At 43.7% G+C, this 16,170-nt stretch overlaps 2 protein-coding genes across 2 annotated transcripts; one reads left to right on the forward strand and one right to left on the reverse strand.

Moving 5' to 3' along the window:
* The first annotated feature begins 3,481 nt into the window (after positions 1–3,481).
* LOC129294847 (NADH-ubiquinone oxidoreductase chain 1) lies at positions 3,482–5,173 on the forward strand. Its single transcript, XM_054933338.1, has one exon. The coding sequence runs from the start codon at positions 4,277–4,279 to the stop codon at positions 4,574–4,576; it is 300 nt and encodes a 99-aa protein (XP_054789313.1). The 5' UTR covers positions 3,482–4,276; the 3' UTR covers positions 4,577–5,173.
* On the reverse strand, positions 5,138–8,090 carry LOC129294864 (uncharacterized). The gene is made up of 6 exons (XM_054933353.1): positions 8,039–8,090; positions 7,562–7,752; positions 5,981–6,041; positions 5,737–5,814; positions 5,552–5,628; positions 5,138–5,476 (listed from the first exon to the last, which is right to left on the reverse strand). The coding sequence occupies exons 1-6, from the start codon at positions 8,088–8,090 to the stop codon at positions 5,138–5,140; spliced, it is 798 nt and encodes a 265-aa protein (XP_054789328.1).
* Between the last annotated feature and the right edge of the window lie 8,080 nt (positions 8,091–16,170).

The following is a 16,170-nucleotide window of genomic DNA, read 5'->3' on the forward strand; positions in this document are numbered from 1 at the left end:
GAATCGTAATCGTAATCTGAAGTAGGCTTGGAATTGGAATCCGTTTCCGTTTTGGAATTGGTTCCTGAATCCGAATAAGAGTAAGCTGCAGAAGACGAATCCATATCAGTTGCTGCAGAAGCGGAATCCGCAGTAAGGTCAGCCTTTCCTTTAGTTGAGTTGCAGTCTGTCCCAAGGGAAGGTGGAAAATTCGATTGGATTTTGTCTTTGTTTGAGGCCATCTCGTGATAACGAGTGATTTCATACCAGCACAGCAATCAAACAAAACTCCTACGCTAACGAGCAGGAAAAGGGAATGGAATTACGCTGTCTTATCTTAAAGGTTAATAAAGTCCTTCCGGGACTGGGCGCTATCGCTATTTATTTAGAACTAACGTAAGGAGCGGAGCAGGAGGAGCTAGCTTCCGGGGAACTAACTGGACCGATTTATTTTATATCGATCGATATAATTATGGGTTTTGTATCTCGTTTTTTACCTGGTTCAGTTCCGCAAAGCTCATCTTAATATATGAGCCCGGGAACTTTGATTGCGAGCAAGAATCGGTAGATCGATTGTAAAGGAATGCTCTGCAAAGAAAGTAGGTCGCTATAAGCGAGTTTTCTTTTGAGTGAGTCTTCGATGTATGAGACATCGATGTCTTTCAGCGAGTTGGACTATATTATCATATGAATCATATAGAGGATTTATTAAATAAAGGTGAGCCGCTTTCTTTCGCTTTCAAGACTGGAGTGGAGCTACCGAGCGTTCTAGACCAGACAAAGGATCGAGAGAGGGTGTCTGTCCAGAAGTCGGACTCCCTGAAAGCGGCTTTTCTCGGATGATATTAATTAGATTGATGCCTTTCGAACGGAAGATACTAAGCACTTTTTCTATTAATAGATGACCCAAGGTAGAAGGTAGATGAGTTATTCTTTGATCAGACTTCCCGACTAATCCTTCTTCAAGAACATGTCCAATCATTCTGAATTTAGAGTCCTAATAGAATTTGTCTAAGCCTTGCCTTATCTAGTAAGGTTTTTTTATGATTTTCTGATTTTCACTACCATATTAGAATAGTGTGATCCGAGCCGTCCGGAACTCTCATCTGTATCTGTCTTAGTGTCCCCGCGGTAGCAATCCCAAGAGCAGGGCCCCGCAAGGGCAAGACAGGACAGATAGGGCTAGCGCAAAAGCCTATAGCCTTAGGACGGGTCTCCTCCCCTGGGTCATTAATTACTTCTTTCTATGATCCTGATCCGGATCCTGATACTGAAAAAGCGGAGCTGATAGATTTTAAATAAATTGAATTTCTTACTTTCTTTTGAATCCCGTTTCTGGGAAAGAGAGCCTATAGCCTTATTAATTAGTCTACGGCCAACAATCAAACTCAATAGGATAACGTGCTCAAGCCAACAAGCAAAGGCGGGCCTTAGTAGCTGGTGATCCGATCCGAACTATTTCCCTCGCTGAAGCATCCGCTGCTAGTGCTAGGCCTCAATCAACTATTATGTTAGTTAGCACCAGATTGAGATTACTAAGGAAAGGAAGAGAAGGACAATAAGGAGAATGGATCCTGATCCCGGAGGTAGTTTAACTCAGCGCAACAGCCGGACAAAATCAACAAAGAATAATCTAATTGTCTGGTGCAGGTTCGTCTTTATTAGATAGGGGGAGGGGAGGTCTATCTCATTCCTTAGTTTCGCACTAAGATCTTCTAACCTTGGAGCCCAAGCACTAAGGAATTGATTACTAAGATCTTCAAAAGAATAATTCTGATGCTATATAAGTGGCAGGATTTAGCAAGTCTAATTCTAATGTAACAGGACAGGACCCCATCCTGTCTCAGCCAACCTTCTCCTAGTTCCGAGCCCGTCTCACTCACACTCACTCCTATCCCGCCACGACTCCTTTGAGGGAGGATATTAGCGTAGTTGTACATTCTAATATATTATTTATTTAGAGTAATTGCCTGCATAAGACTAACGACTATTCCAGTCTCCAGCCGCAGAAAAACCGACCGGTGTTAACGAGGATCCTGGTCCGCTCGCTACAAGATGTAGCAGTTGAGGCCCCGTCAAACGTGTACCTAACAAAAAAAGAGTCAAAACCTTGGTTCAAGATTGGGGAGTACTTTTTCTTTAGAGCAAGAGATACGGAATTAGAATTCAGTTCCAGTTCGACTCTTTTTTGAAAGCCTTGTACGTGTAGTCACTCGAGCGAAGCGAAGAAAGAAGAAAATAAGCTAAGCAAGGGCCTCGGGATATTAGATTCTAATAACATACGAATACGAATGAGCTGAAACCGGAGATGGAGATATAGAAAGCGGCTAAACTAGTTCCTCTTCCTAAGCGCGTCCCGCTTTTCCGGGTTTTCTACTTAGAATAGATGGATGTTATCCTGTGTTCAGTGTGATTCCCCTTTTTATTATAACAACTGTCTAGTCTAGACCGAAATGCTTTCGTTTCCATAGATAGCGAGATACCCCGATCGAAGTACAGTACACAGTCAGATCCAGATCATTCCCGAGAGTGCAAAGACGGATTTAATGGAAAAGATAGACTGATCTCATCTTTGCATAAAGGAGCATAAGTAGAATTGCATAAGTGATCACTAAACGGGCGAACGATAATAAGAAAGAATCATTCCCTATCGGTAGTAGTTTATGAGCACTATATCAATTGAGCATATTTCTATATCCATTCGTCTCATCTATGACGGTATCTATTCTATGATTGAGAAGCTGACAGGCCCAATGCGCTCTACAACAGGCCTTGCGAGGTCGTAGCAGCCGGTAACCTCGGATCAGTGTAAGATCGATCAAGAACAGAACCGGATTGGATTGAGGAAGATAAGTTATGGAGAGTGTGAACTGATATAAAGTGTTCTGTGAATGAATATATCATGTGATAATAGTAAGGGAGGAATCGTTGGCACCGTAATGAATTCTTTAATTAATTGATTAGCGGATATCAATTAATACGTGAAGTGATTGAATATTACAGCACCCCAAAATCTTATCTTATAAAAGAATATGATAAGCAGCAATCAAACCATTAGGCAGCAAGACAAGAGAACGGAATAGCTATGCACCGGCTTTCGTCCCAACCAACGCGTAACCTTTCCCCAACCTTTTCTGCAGACCCAACCTTCTCTGCAGACGACCTTCCGAACCCTTCTCAATTCGTTGCTTGTTTCCGTTCCAAACCAAACCCAGCAAGAAACCGGATGCAGCAAGCAATCAAACTAAAGCAGCAAGAAAACTACGCAATCAAACTAAAGCAGCAAGAAAACGGCTGCAGCCGTTTTCTTGCCTAGTTTTCTTGCCCCGCCTAGTTTTCTTGCTCGTTGCTTGTTCCTGCGTTAACGGCTATAGGCTTTGCGGCAACCCCTTTTTGGCCTGCCTTGCCTTATCGAATAGGGGCGAGTACCATACTACACGAGCTCATAAATTGGCCTCTCGCTGCTTTGTTTGCTCTTCGCGGAAGCTACTCGCCCCTATCGAATAAGCTGGAGAGGGCTTAACGCTCCTCTCTGGCCGGTGCTTCTTTCTGCCTTACCCTTCTTTTTCTTTCTTCCTCTTCCTGCTGAGCCTATGAGCTAAGCTCCATCCAATCAGGCATGAAAGAAAGCGCGAATTCAAGAATTCAACCTCTCAAAGCTTTTACCCTTTCTTGATCTTAGATTAATAACCCGTTGAAGCACAGGAGCTCAATTAATTGGTGCAGGTGCTTGGCTATCGAATCAGCAGCTAAGGTAGCAGACTGATTTGACTTGATGACCTGGTATGATCATGAACTAGAATGTTCTATTGAATGAGATATAGCCGTAGATCTCCCAGTGCCCACTCTTCGATCTCCCATCGCATCGGTTCCTGAATATCGACTCACTCTTGCCCGCCCTTGATAGACTAAAGGCTGAAGACCGGGCTGGCTGGCAAGGCAAAATTGCATAAGAAAAGAAAGAGTTTAGCGTAAGAGAAGAAAGCTGCTGTTAGCAGAGAGAGGGTGGATAAGTTTCTAGTTCATGGATTGATCGAGTTTCGTTCGACTTTCGACTTCTCGAGATTGGGTTGGTGTTCAGTGTACCCGGTACAAGATCGAAAAGAATGCCGATTATTGATACAGAATTTTTGCGAGAAAAGGTCCAATCCTTCAATATCATGATTGGGTCGACCAGGCCAGATCATGAGTGAATAGAAAATCGAAAACGTACATAGCTGTTCCAGCTGAAATACTTGGAATAATTCTACCACTTCTACTAGGAGTAGCCTTTTTAGTGCTAGCTGAACGTAAAGTAATGGCTTTTGTGCAACGTCGAAAGGGTCCTGATGTAGTGGGATCGTTCGGATTGTTACAACCTCTAGCAGATGGTTTGAAATTGATTCTAAAAGAACCTATTTCACCAAGTAGTGCTAATTTCTCCCTTTTTAGAATGGCTCCAGTGGCTACATTTATGTTAAGTCTGGTCGCTCGGGCCGTTGTACCTTTTGATTATGGTATGGTATTGTCAGATTCGAACATAGGGCTACTTTATTTGTTTGCCATATCTTCGTTAGGTGTTTATGGAATTATTACAGCAGGTTGGTCTAGTAATTAGGGGGCGGCCGTTCGGTCGCCTATGATACTAGGACCAATAGGTCAAAACTTTGTTTGTGCCGCAGGTGTTGAACGATCTACTCTACACAGGTGTGGGCTTACAGGGCTAGGGCTCATAAACCCTTTCTTTCATTCAAAAATAGGGCCCTGGTCGGTCACTTTTCCGGGCCGGGATCGATAAGTGGAAGTCATAAAAAATAGATCTTTCTCTTCGCACCTCAGATCAAGAGGAAGGGTAGCTTGTCAAGCTGGCCTATAGAAAATTCTATATATATATATATAATAAGATTCGCTGTCTTTTAACCGGCTGTTCTTCTTTGTCAACGCTACTAAGGCGACCGGTTAGGGAGCGCCTACTTGACTTATGTATGAAAGATAATGAGAATGGGTTCTTCAAAAAGGAAAAGGCCCTACTTAGTTTCGCAAGCCTTTGTCATTGTCAGTCAACTAAGTAGGGCCTGAGGCCCCCTGCGAATCCATAAATCTGAGGAGCATGCCGCAACAAAAGGATGGTCCCCTATGCATTTCATTCTTTCCGGAAGGGAAAAATCAAGTACCCCCATCATGGTGAACCTCTCCTTGTGATCGGGATGAGGTAGATGCCTCCCAGCTGGGGGGCGGATCGAATCGGAGTTTCCTTAGGTAGCCACCGACCTACAGTTATCCTTAAACTTCCGTGCTTGGTGGAGAAGAAGCGAACAAAGGTACGCTCGCTTGCTGTCTTGTTCTCTGCCGCGAACTGGGATCGCTCGCCAGCTAGGTCAGATTGGAGCAATAATTTGTTAGAACATATTACCCATATTCGGGGACAAGGGGCGGAACGACCTCTCGATCTACTTACTGCAGCCCAGGAAGAAAAACGTCGTCTAGGCGTTCCTTGTTGCTCCGATCTCCCCGACGCCTAGGACGTTGTCTGGGCCAAGAGCCATAGTTAGTTGCTGTTTCTATTTTGTTGTTTTTTTCTTGTTGTTGATACCGGCAAGACCCAGCCAGATGATGTCTGCTGGTTGGTAGTGAGAGGACTCGTAGTACCTGCATACCCAAAAGGGGGCGCTGATTAAAAAACAATAATTATTCTTTTTTTTCTTACTCTCCCTTAGCAGCGGGAAAGGAGTCTATCTATCTGCCTAGCTTTGGTAGATTTCCCCCAACGCAATCCACAGAAATTCCACGAATCCCTTGGTGGATAAGTCCGACGACTCAGCAGCAGTGCGGAATTGACTTTCTCGTCTGGTGGATCTGATCTTTAGGGGGCAATACATACCAAAAGGTTCGAAGAAGGAAGGCGCATAAGAGTATATAACCAACCCACCCTTATGTATAACCTATTCACATTAGTAAAGCGGCTGGATGCATAAGGGAAGTGCACGTTTGTGAGACCGGATGCATAGGGAAGTCAACCTACGAGCACGGAAGAGCGTGGTACCACTGCCCCTCTCTAAGTAAAGGTAAAGTCTCTCCTTCAGCTAGAATGTAAAGAAATTGAAAGAAGCGCGGAAAAAGGTCAAACGCGGTTGCTAGCATCGAAGAGAGCCGTCATCGACGATAAAGTGGGAGTTCGGACTTGGCGAACGAGCTCTTGCCGCGGGAGAGGAAAGCGGGGCAAGCAAAATAACCATTCCGGTGGTTGATAGTGGAACAAAGGCTGGAAAAAAATGGATAGGCATGCCTTATCATCCAAAAGGATGTAGAAACTGGAAGGGCTCGCAAAGACTATCCACCTTAAGCATTTGGTACTGAGGAGAGCCAGCCATTAAGCGCAGACCCAAGCTAAGCAAGAGATGGAAAAAGCACACTTTTATTTACCAAACTGGGAAAAAAAAGATCAGAAGGGAGATCAAAGCCCGAAAGCACCTAGTGAGCTCAGATTTGGACTGGGAAACCAACTATATTTGGTTAAACCAGAGAAAAGAGCAGGTAGCGAATGATCTGAATGATCAAGCAATGAAATCCTCCTTTGTCGACCTGAAGCTGAAGTGAAGGAGGGAATGGAGCTGGAAATCATCCTGGCTTTTGTGAATCAGTTGTAGTTGCGTCCTTACTTGATCCCATCTTTGTTAGAATAGACTCTGCTCAGGTTTGGAACCCGTTTTCGAAGCTGGCTTCAAAGCCCTTACTAGACTAGATAGGGATAGCGGCATATCGTACTAAATCTGTAACCTATAGCATCATTAGTTGAGCTAGCGGCAGATTCTTTAGCACTCGTGCTTTCATTATGGATTAACTAGCACGAGTAGCGGCTTCAGTAGCTTATCCGGGGTACCTCCTCTAGTGGAGGAGGCAAAGCACCAGTGGTAGCATCAGTACCGGCATAGCCTTTTTTTTACAATAAAGAAAGGACTGGTACTGAACTAGTAGATAGGGTTGAGTCAGTTGTTGATCCAGAAGCGGTAGAAGTGGTAGTAGCATACCTTCCATATCAAGAGCTAGAGACAAGTGATGGCTTTCCCTGTACAATAGACCCAGTAGATCCAGTTGATTATGCTCGCGCTCATGATAGGGATTCAGTTTATGGCGTGAGGTTCAGTTCCTTATCTAGAAGCCTGGATATATATATACTAATAGTGGCTTCCATACCTATCTCCGATAGAGCTAACAGCATATCAACCTATGACTAGTAGACCCATACCAAGATCCAGCAGTATACTTTAACATTTACGGATCTCTTTCATTATCCAATTATTATATGGCTTACTCACCGTACAGAGCTTATTTAATGCCATAAATTTTGGAAAAGGTTAAAGATCCATACCCGGGCGGGGAAAGGAACAGGGCTATAGGCAGTTGACTTAGTTCACTAAGCTTAAGTGGATTCAGTGGATTATGCAGATTAAGCCATCTATTAAGCCGTCTAAGTCAAGCCCACCTAAGCCAGCCTTAGCCAGTGATCCATACATAGCTTCTATACCCGGGTGACCCAGTCGCATATGCAGTAGCTCCAGATCGATACCCCAATGCACCCCAACCACGTGATCGAGACCTATACCCCCCTTCGTACGGTTCCAGGTCCAAACGCGGAGGCAGTTCCAGTCCTTGTCGCAGCGCAGTAGTTAGTAGGTGATCCAACACCAGAGATAAAAGACGCAGCAGATTCATATACTGACCTTAGTGATATAGATCTATACCTAGGTACAGAATGAGACCCGTTAGTGAGGTCCATATCGGTAATAGAAAGACCTGCCACCAAAAGCATTCCGATGGAGCAGAAGTAGACCCTTCCCCCGCCATAATAGCACCACCTAGCTTCGCTGCATCGGGATAGTAGTAGCACATATCTTTTTATAGTGATCGTTAAAGGGATAATGAAACCAATGATAGAGTTGACCTAGCCTAGCGACATCCATCCCTTGTCTCCGACCGGGGGATAGAGACTACTTCATGCGCAACTTCAACATCTCAATCCAAAAATGCTGCTTTATAGTCTCACAAACCTCTAAGAACGACCGGGGTATTAACAGCGTACCCCTGTCCACTGGAGCAGAGTCTGAAGCTACGACGGGGCTTTGTTCCCCCATTCCATCCTGATCAATAGGATGAGAGGGATCGTTGATCTGTTCAACCTATTTGGATGGTTCGATCTCAGCGATTTCTGGTTCACCGTTGGGAGAAACCAAACCCTAGTACCATTGTTCTCTCCCATCCTTCCAACCTGCTTCACACACTCAAATGAGTAGAAATAAGGCTGACGGACCAGATGGTTTCACAATTGCTTTTTTTCAAGATTGCAAAGGATCACCTCCGCCCAATAGAGCCTAGCCCGAGAGAGGACTTCTCCAGTGTGGATCGAAATGGTCTCGCGGAGCTAGGTAGGCTTGCTTCGCATAGGCTACGCAGCCTTGGTCCCCGGATGGTGTAAGTCCTTCTCTAACTTGAAGAGCAGCAATCAAGCAAGCAAGAAAACGGGGCAAGAAAACGGCTGTGCGTGTTAGTACGCAACAAGCAACGAGCAATCAAACTAAAGCAGCAAGAAAACGGCTGCAGCCGTTTTCTTGCCTAGTTTTCTTGCCCCGCCCCGTTTTCTTGCTCGTTGCTTGTTGACTAACGCGCAGGAGTTTTCTTGCTTGCTTGCTCGGTGCTTGTTCCCTTCATTATACGCATTGTTGTTCCATCTCTTTTTCTTTTCTTGGAAAGAAGTAGATCTCACTGCTTAGCGAGTGGAGACACTCGGATTATGCTGGTGCCTTGGGAATGCTGACTTGAGTATGCTAGGATTGGAAGCTAATTCAACTAGGACCTCTTGTCTTTCTTTTCCTTAAGGATTGAATTTCTTAACGCGATTCAGTAAGTCGATCCTAATACTATTTTATCGTGGTTATGATAACTTTTGTTTCACTCGCAGTGCCACAGGTATCCCTTATAGAGAGTGGGCAGCCTTTATTGGGAAATTACACAATTGCAATGCTGATGTTATGACTCGGAACGGAAGGCTTTTTCGGAGATCTTTTTACAGGGTTCTCTTCGTATTACACATGTCTCACGAGTGAAGCTACGAAAGCCCCTAAAAAAGAGTCGATTCCAGCTTGGATTAAGTTAGATGTACAGGCTACTGGCGAAATTCCACATAAGGGACTACGATCCACCAGAATAGGTTTTGTATGCTATTGAAATGAAACATCCTCAACTCTGTTTGAAAACCCTTTTTGTTACTTTGGCCAACAAAAGCACTTAAGATATCTTAGGCTCATGTCGGGATGAGGAGCCCTTATTTTGCTAAATTTAGGTTCCCTCGCATCAAGAGGCTTTCTTATATGAAGATCATGACAATTCCTATTAGGCGCTACCATGTCACGAATTTATTTGCACCAAGCAGCGGAAGAAAAAATCTTTGATAGTGAGAGCTCATGAGCTAGGTTAGGTCTACTACTTATCTTTTGCCGAAAAGGAGAGCACTTTTTTCAAAAAAGAAATGTACCGCTATGAAAAGCACCAACAGCTAAAATAGCAGCGCTTAGGCCTAATCCCAATGCCCTTACTCAAGGACCAATACCAGAAAAGAGAAGAGCGGAGGCGTGAACAAGAACAGCTTTCTCTTGTGACCATGAGTGAATTCCACTTATTTTTCTTTACCTCACCGCTAACCAAGAGCAGTTGACAGGAGACAGAGTCTTGACTTTATGTTGATGGATAGGCGGACTTTACTCCCATTGATCTAACAGCATGGGATATTCTCGCAAGAGCTGATTCAATCGGGTTTAACATCGGGTATTCTCACTGCTAGCAATCCATTTAGTTAGGTCTCGTATGCCTATTATACAGTCTGACTAAGAGTTCATAGTATCTTATCTGATCTGAGAACGGAATTCAAATAAACCGAAAAGGTGAACGCAAATGGGGTGTACTTTTACGTACGGATCTAAAGGTACGTAAGTCACTCATAGTTAGCTATATGAGGCAGGCCACGACCTCTCCATTTTGAGAGTGCGAGTATGCACTGATCGCGATAAGGTCTATCGCAATCGCAGCAGACGGCTATATTCGCTACTGAGAAAGTTGCGTTTAACGATGAATGTGAAATCATCCTAATGATGTCAAGAAAAGGCGTTACGTTATTTCGGTCCTCTCCTTACTTTATTCGATAGGGGCGAGCAACTATAGTAACCTTTACAGTCGAGTAACCTCGTGCCTCTAACAAGCAAGGAAACAGAACTGGTGTAACCAAATCAATATTCTTTCTCTGCTTAGGGGTTGCTGGTGAACGTGCCCTCCTCCTCATCCTTCCTATTCGGCTTCTGGCTTCAGCCTCAGATGGCCTTAGGTGAGAATTTCATTATCTTCCCTTGCTTGTCCTCATAGATGCGAATATCAGTCTCAATCGACTTCAGTGGTGGGGCAAGTATCTTAACGAATGGGAATCACATTTGTTCCCAGAGTACGAGACAGCTACTCTGACCCCCTCAGTATTAGTATCGACTTCAGGAGACCAAAAAAGTGATCAGGAATAGCGGCCTTAACTTAAGGGCCAATAGTTGAGGCCTTATCTTCTCTTTCAAACTTCCTAAATTGATCCCTTTCGTGAGGCAAGGTGGATACTACTGGACCTTGTTACGACTTCACTCCAGTCAAAAGATCGTAGCGTAGAGGGAATCAAAGGAAAGACATCTATGCTAGTTCACCTCCGTCAGTCTAGAGCGCCTCTCGCGCCCAATAGACTTTTATCGAAAAAAGGCTTTCTTTTAAGGTTTAAGTAATCTCAAATCGCCCAGCAGCCTCTAGAAGGCCTTACTCTATTCCTTCTCTTACAAGACAGAAATAAAGAGAGACTTTCATTTCTAATTTAAGAGAGAGAAAGTGCAGCTTTTATCAAATGATGTTAATGGCTTCCTTACTATTTGGCATCGAATAAATAAATTGTTAAAAGCGCTTCGCGCCTTCACTCTTATCTTCTTGTAAGAGTTTTAGCCCTTAAAAAAACACTTCTTAGGTATAGGTGCTTTTCTTCTAGTGTTACTACCTTGAAAACAGATTTTTTGCGATTTTCAATATATATTTAACTATAATAAAAAAACATATAATAGACTTTATCTTACCTTCCATGGTAGGAAAGGACTACCAGTTGCTTCTCGTATCGCTCTTCTAGATTCAATCTTTCTCAAGTACCAAGATGCTTGCATTGCAACAATCCAGACTACACTGAAAGCTGGCACTGTTAGTGTCACAATTATCCAAATTTCTGCATGCCTTTCCTCACCTACTCAGTGCTCTAAAAGTCCCCAAGTGCAGATAGTTAGAGCACCCCAGGCCCAGACAACCAATGCAGCAATACTCCATTTTAAGATGGCGTACAGGCTTCAGAACCATGCCTTTGAGATTTTGACTCCTAATTGGACAGATGATGCTCTCCTGATCAATTATGATACTTCCCCGACCCCCCAGCCATGTGTACATTCCGAATCCAAATTATCGGGATGAACTCATCAAACTTCTTCCTGAGTCATAGATAACCAAGTATGAAGAGCACCACAACTCCGCCTGGCCCCAATAGGTATTGGTCACGAACGCTATAAGATAGGTTGCTTTCCTCTTGCTAACCTAAGGAAAGAAATTCCATCCCTTACGGGCGATCGTTAAGAGCCTTTAAAAGACTTTGCATCCTCATTCTTCTATGCTTATTCTCCGGACTTCATTTATAGGGGCGAGAACTTCATGCCTAAAGCTTCTTTGGTCACAGAGCAGCTATCGTAATTCATTATTTCTTTCGTTACACGACTTCTCTTCCAATTCACATACGCAATTCCAGTTACTGATGATATTTCCTTCTCTATTGAAGTTGCTTTCTCAGGCCCTATCAGATAAGGGGGGTGAGGATTGAATTATCTTACTAGCAACCTATTTGGGCAAAGCCTAAAACGTACTCCTCTTCTTACTGAACATCTGGAATTCTTTATCTTACTTCACAGGTCCCTTGCTTCTCTGTCCCCTTTCTCGCTACGTGGAGCTATTGAAGTGATTCAGACTGATGGAATTCTTCTTCTTTCTTACTTCATCCCTTGGGACTGCAACCTTTAAGACAGCAACATCCTAAGCGCTTCCATCGAACTCAGTATCGAAATTAAGAAAGATTGAGTTCCCCCTAAAAAAGAAGTGAATCTGGAAGTGACTCCGCTAAGGCCATAAAGGCCTTTCTTTTCTAGGCTTTCTAGCCCTAGAAATCAGTCCACTAGAAAGGGACGCGTGAAAAAGAAGAGAATCTAGTGAAAGCAGAACCAGCGCTTAAGAAAGAGTAGGAAAAGTTGGCACGTCTTTAACTTGGCTACGAAACTAGGCTATTCTTCCCCTCTCGAAAGAAAATGCTTTCATTTAAGATCTCCCCTGAGCCAGCTAACTCAACTCTTCTTTCTTAGCAATGATCTGTTATCAATGAATTTCTTCCTTACCGGAATTCGGAGGGAACCCTTAGGTTTTCGGGGCATCTTTCGCTTGACTTTTGTGTTGCGAGTGTATGCGTCCACCACGGTCAGGGCTATCACAGGTATCTTGTACCTAGTTAAGGTGCAGCTTTGTCTGGTCTTGATTCTAGACTGGAAATAACCCTATGACTGACCTAGCAACAATTTTCTGTTGATTCGGGAAAAGCAGAATCCGCGGGATAAAAAGGATCCTTTTGTTCAGGAGAAACTTGATATGTTAGTTCGGAACTAACTGGATATGCTGATGAGGTTGTTTACAATGCTTCGAAAGAGGTCGGTACGGAAAGAATTGAGTGATTCACCTAACACTTCAAAGCGTTACCGGTTGTGCTTCTTTAGAGGGAAGCAAGCCCAGGGAAGCTTTATTTGTCTTACGGGTTGCATCTAGGTATAGAACATTTTTTTCAATCGAAAAAATGAAACTGTCAATCTTTTCCTCCTGAACGATTCTATCTATCACTTACGTCATTTCTTGTCGTCAGTCAATCTTCATCAAGACAGTTGACCAAGTCGAAACCTACTGCTCAAGTCTTCCGAACCCGAATAACGAGAAAACTTTTCTTCTTATCTACGAAAATTTATGTTTTGCTGCTGCGGCTGTACGACATGAGAAAAAGTATACCAAATAAAGGTCAAACCCGCACTGGAAAAATGTTTTTCGATTTCTAGCGCTTTTCAAAAACCATTTGCTTGCGAGTGGACAAGGTAAGAAAGTACGCTCACTATATCCATCATACTATTACTAAAGTACACCGAACACTCACTTAATCTCGACATCAATTATATCAACAAAACCAAACCATTGCCTGACGTGAACAGACGCTTTCTCATTAGACTTTTTTATCCGGCTCCGTAGAAAGCTTTCTTTACTCAAGCAAAGACGCATCTGCACCCTTTTTCACCTAAAGCAGAAGTCTTCATCCGATGATGCCACTTGTTGCCGTTGATGGCCGTTGCAGCAGCACCGGTGCCGGTCATGCTTCAAAGTGGAACAAAACGACTTGGTTTTACTCTAAAGAGGGGCTTGAGTTTTGGTTGACTTTTGAACCCCCTACTTTGCATCATCTCTCTTTACATGCTTTCCACGGGCGCTGCTACTATTCGATTTACGGGCACCGCCTTATTAATCTAGGGGCCTTACAGTGCAAATTGGACTTTATTCAATAAAGTTCCGACAATTTCATTCAGCCACGTCTCGCCACTCATTTGAAATTACCGGTTGAGCCTATGCCATCCCTGAGGGTTATGGTGGGGAGTGGTCACAGAAGGGCCACGGGATTGTACGTGATTTTCAGGTGCAGATTCAGGGCCATACTTTGACTTTTCCAGCTTATGTTTTACCAGTTGCGGGGACTGACGTGGTTATCGGAGCCTCTTGCTTAGCTACCTTGGGACCCCATGTAGCTGATTGCAGCACGTCCACGGTTCAATTGGATCTTGGTAGCCAATTTCTCACTCTTAAGGGTACTCGCGACCCGCCGACTGTACAAGCTCAATTCCACCATTGAATTCGATTGCAACACACCGATGCCATCGCCAACTGCTTCATCTTGCAAGCCACTCTTTCTAATGATTCGTCTATGACATCATTCCAGCTACCATCCGATCTTCCTTTGGATCTTGCTACTTTTCTCCTTTCAAATCTTTTTTTGAGCCACCACGTGGATTACCTCCATCACGTGGTCATGAACATCGAAACTGCTCACCTTCTGCACATATCACTCTACTTTCTTTTCTTTCTGGGAGAGCCAATAGAGAACTCAACAAGGGTATCAACTTTTGACTCGACTCGTTGAAAGAGTAAAAGCTCCTGACTAGCTTTAGAGCACACGGCTATTGTACTTCGCTGTCGGTCACCGCATTGAAAGCGATCTTTATACGTTAGGTAAGTTAGCGGCGTAATAAGCCGGCCTTTGAAGAAAGAAAGAAAGACCGTTCCATCTTGTTCGAAAGCGGTCCACTCCGGAAGTAGTGGTGGCAAATCTTTGGGATGGACTTAAAAAAGAAAACTCTTTCTTGAAACGAAAGAATATGAAATGAAGAATGACAGGGCTAGGTAAAAGGTGCATTAGAGCAAGTCACTTATTATCCCCACCCACAGGAGGTAAGGAACTGGGACGGAATGCGAGCCAGAGGCAGTACACCCTTTCCGGTAAGCAGCACGTGTGGGTGTGCTTATTTGAGAGTAACAAAGGAAGTAGGAGAAAGGTTCATGAGCGGGTGGCTAATATATTCTCGACAAAATAAGTCCCTCAGTCCTCAAGTCAATCAAGAGGCTAAACTCGATCTATCTTTCCGGCTTAGCCGAACTCCTCACCTGGGGTGACTGAAGGATATTCTGATTCTTAGTAGCGCCTTATTAGTCTAGGGCGCCATTAGTCCCTGACTCTGTAAAGCCTGAAGGATAGGATCAAACTCTGATTTTGACTATTCTTTTGCCTGCTAGGACCAAGGCATTTTTTCTCTAAGCTAGGATGTGCCAAACCGGCTTCATTTTAAGACTAGGTGGACTCAATATCCTTTTTCTTTATCTATGCATGCACCTCCTTCTGCTTCGTACCTCTTCCATCAGATAGTCAATATCCTTCGTTGCACGTCTATAGACCCCTCTTCTACAACTCCCATAGGCTTACGACTCAGTCCTTCTTTCAAACTCAACTTCGCCTCCGTCAACCTCCTTTCCTTTCTGCCTTAGGGCAAGCCAAGTAGCTGCTACTACTTTCTCTCTATTCCCCAACTCGGGATTGATTCCATGATGAAATGAACTAAGAAGGTACAAGTTGATTGAGTCCACATATACAACCCTAGTTTACCTAGGTAGGGATCAACATCGAAATGTTCAAAAGTTGACTCCACATATAGCCTGGAAAGCCTATTTTACTAGCGGAGTGGAATCTCCATTTGATAAAGTTTCATTTGCAAAAGCTCATTGTCCTATTTTACCTTTACATGCTTTTCATGAATAGACTTAGCTTCGTTCCATATCCCTGTCCTTTCGCTTACCGTACCTCACCCTTCTTTCATAGCTCGCCCTTTCTTATTCAATGGAAAAGAAAGTCTTATTAGTAGTTGGGAATGGTAGGGTTTCACGTCTCACCGCGTGTTCCCAACTGACCTGCTGACCTTAAGGAGCTAGATTGTTTAAATTCTTCTATTCACTTAGCACTACTCACCCTTCTCTCTTCGATTAAAGGAAAGAAAGATAGCAAGATTGATGATAAGAAGGAAACCCTAGCCAAGGTTCCCTCTCTTATTCAGTGAAAGCATTCCAGTGCTCAATATCGAGAGTAGTCCCCTGCTCACTAAGAGCCATTCTGACTCATGTTCACACACGAGCCTTTCTCCATCTATGATAATATGCACCTTCTATAGTAATGAACAAAGGGATTGATTGTTTAGTAAAGAAATAGGCCCGCCATCTGCTAGCATTAGTACTTCGAGAGAGAAATATGAGAGCAAAAAAAAGGAAGGCGAGGAACAAGAGATACAGGTACAGCAACCAGAAAAAATCTTTTTACTCTAGGCTCAGTCCTATACGCTAACCAAAGCCAAAGCCTCTATCAAAGTAAGTAATTGAGAACTAATCTGATCAATCAAATCCTCATGCCGAAGTAGAAAGCAGCTTTCAAGTCTCGTCGGGCAATCCTTGGGTGACCAAGGAGTAAGCTCGCCTGGAGACGTACGAATA

The sequence above is a fragment of the Prosopis cineraria genome, unplaced genomic scaffold, assembly GCF_029017545.1.
Source record: "Prosopis cineraria cultivar Desert tree isolate PC_DT_omini unplaced genomic scaffold, ASM2901754v1 PC16, whole genome shotgun sequence".
NCBI classification, from domain to species: Eukaryota; Viridiplantae; Streptophyta; class Magnoliopsida; order Fabales; family Fabaceae; genus Prosopis; species Prosopis cineraria.

Bases quoted from the DNA above. Each gene is read 5' to 3' on its own strand.
- LOC129294847 (XM_054933338.1), top strand. From the start codon at position 4,277: ATGGCTTTTGTGCAACGTCGAAAGGGTCCTGATGTAGTGGGATCGTTC.
- LOC129294864 (XM_054933353.1), bottom strand. From the start codon at position 8,090: ATGGGGGAACAAAGCCCCGTCGTAGCTTCAGACTCTGCTCCAGTGGAC. The intron at 7,753-8,038 runs GTACGCTGTTAA...TTTTGGTGGCAG, and splicing joins CTCTGCTCCAGTGGACAGGG to GTCTTTCTATTACCGATATG. The intron at 5,815-5,980 runs GTAGGTTGACTT...CCTAAAGATCAG, and splicing joins TACCACGCTCTTCCGTGCTC to ATCCACCAGACGAGAAAGTC.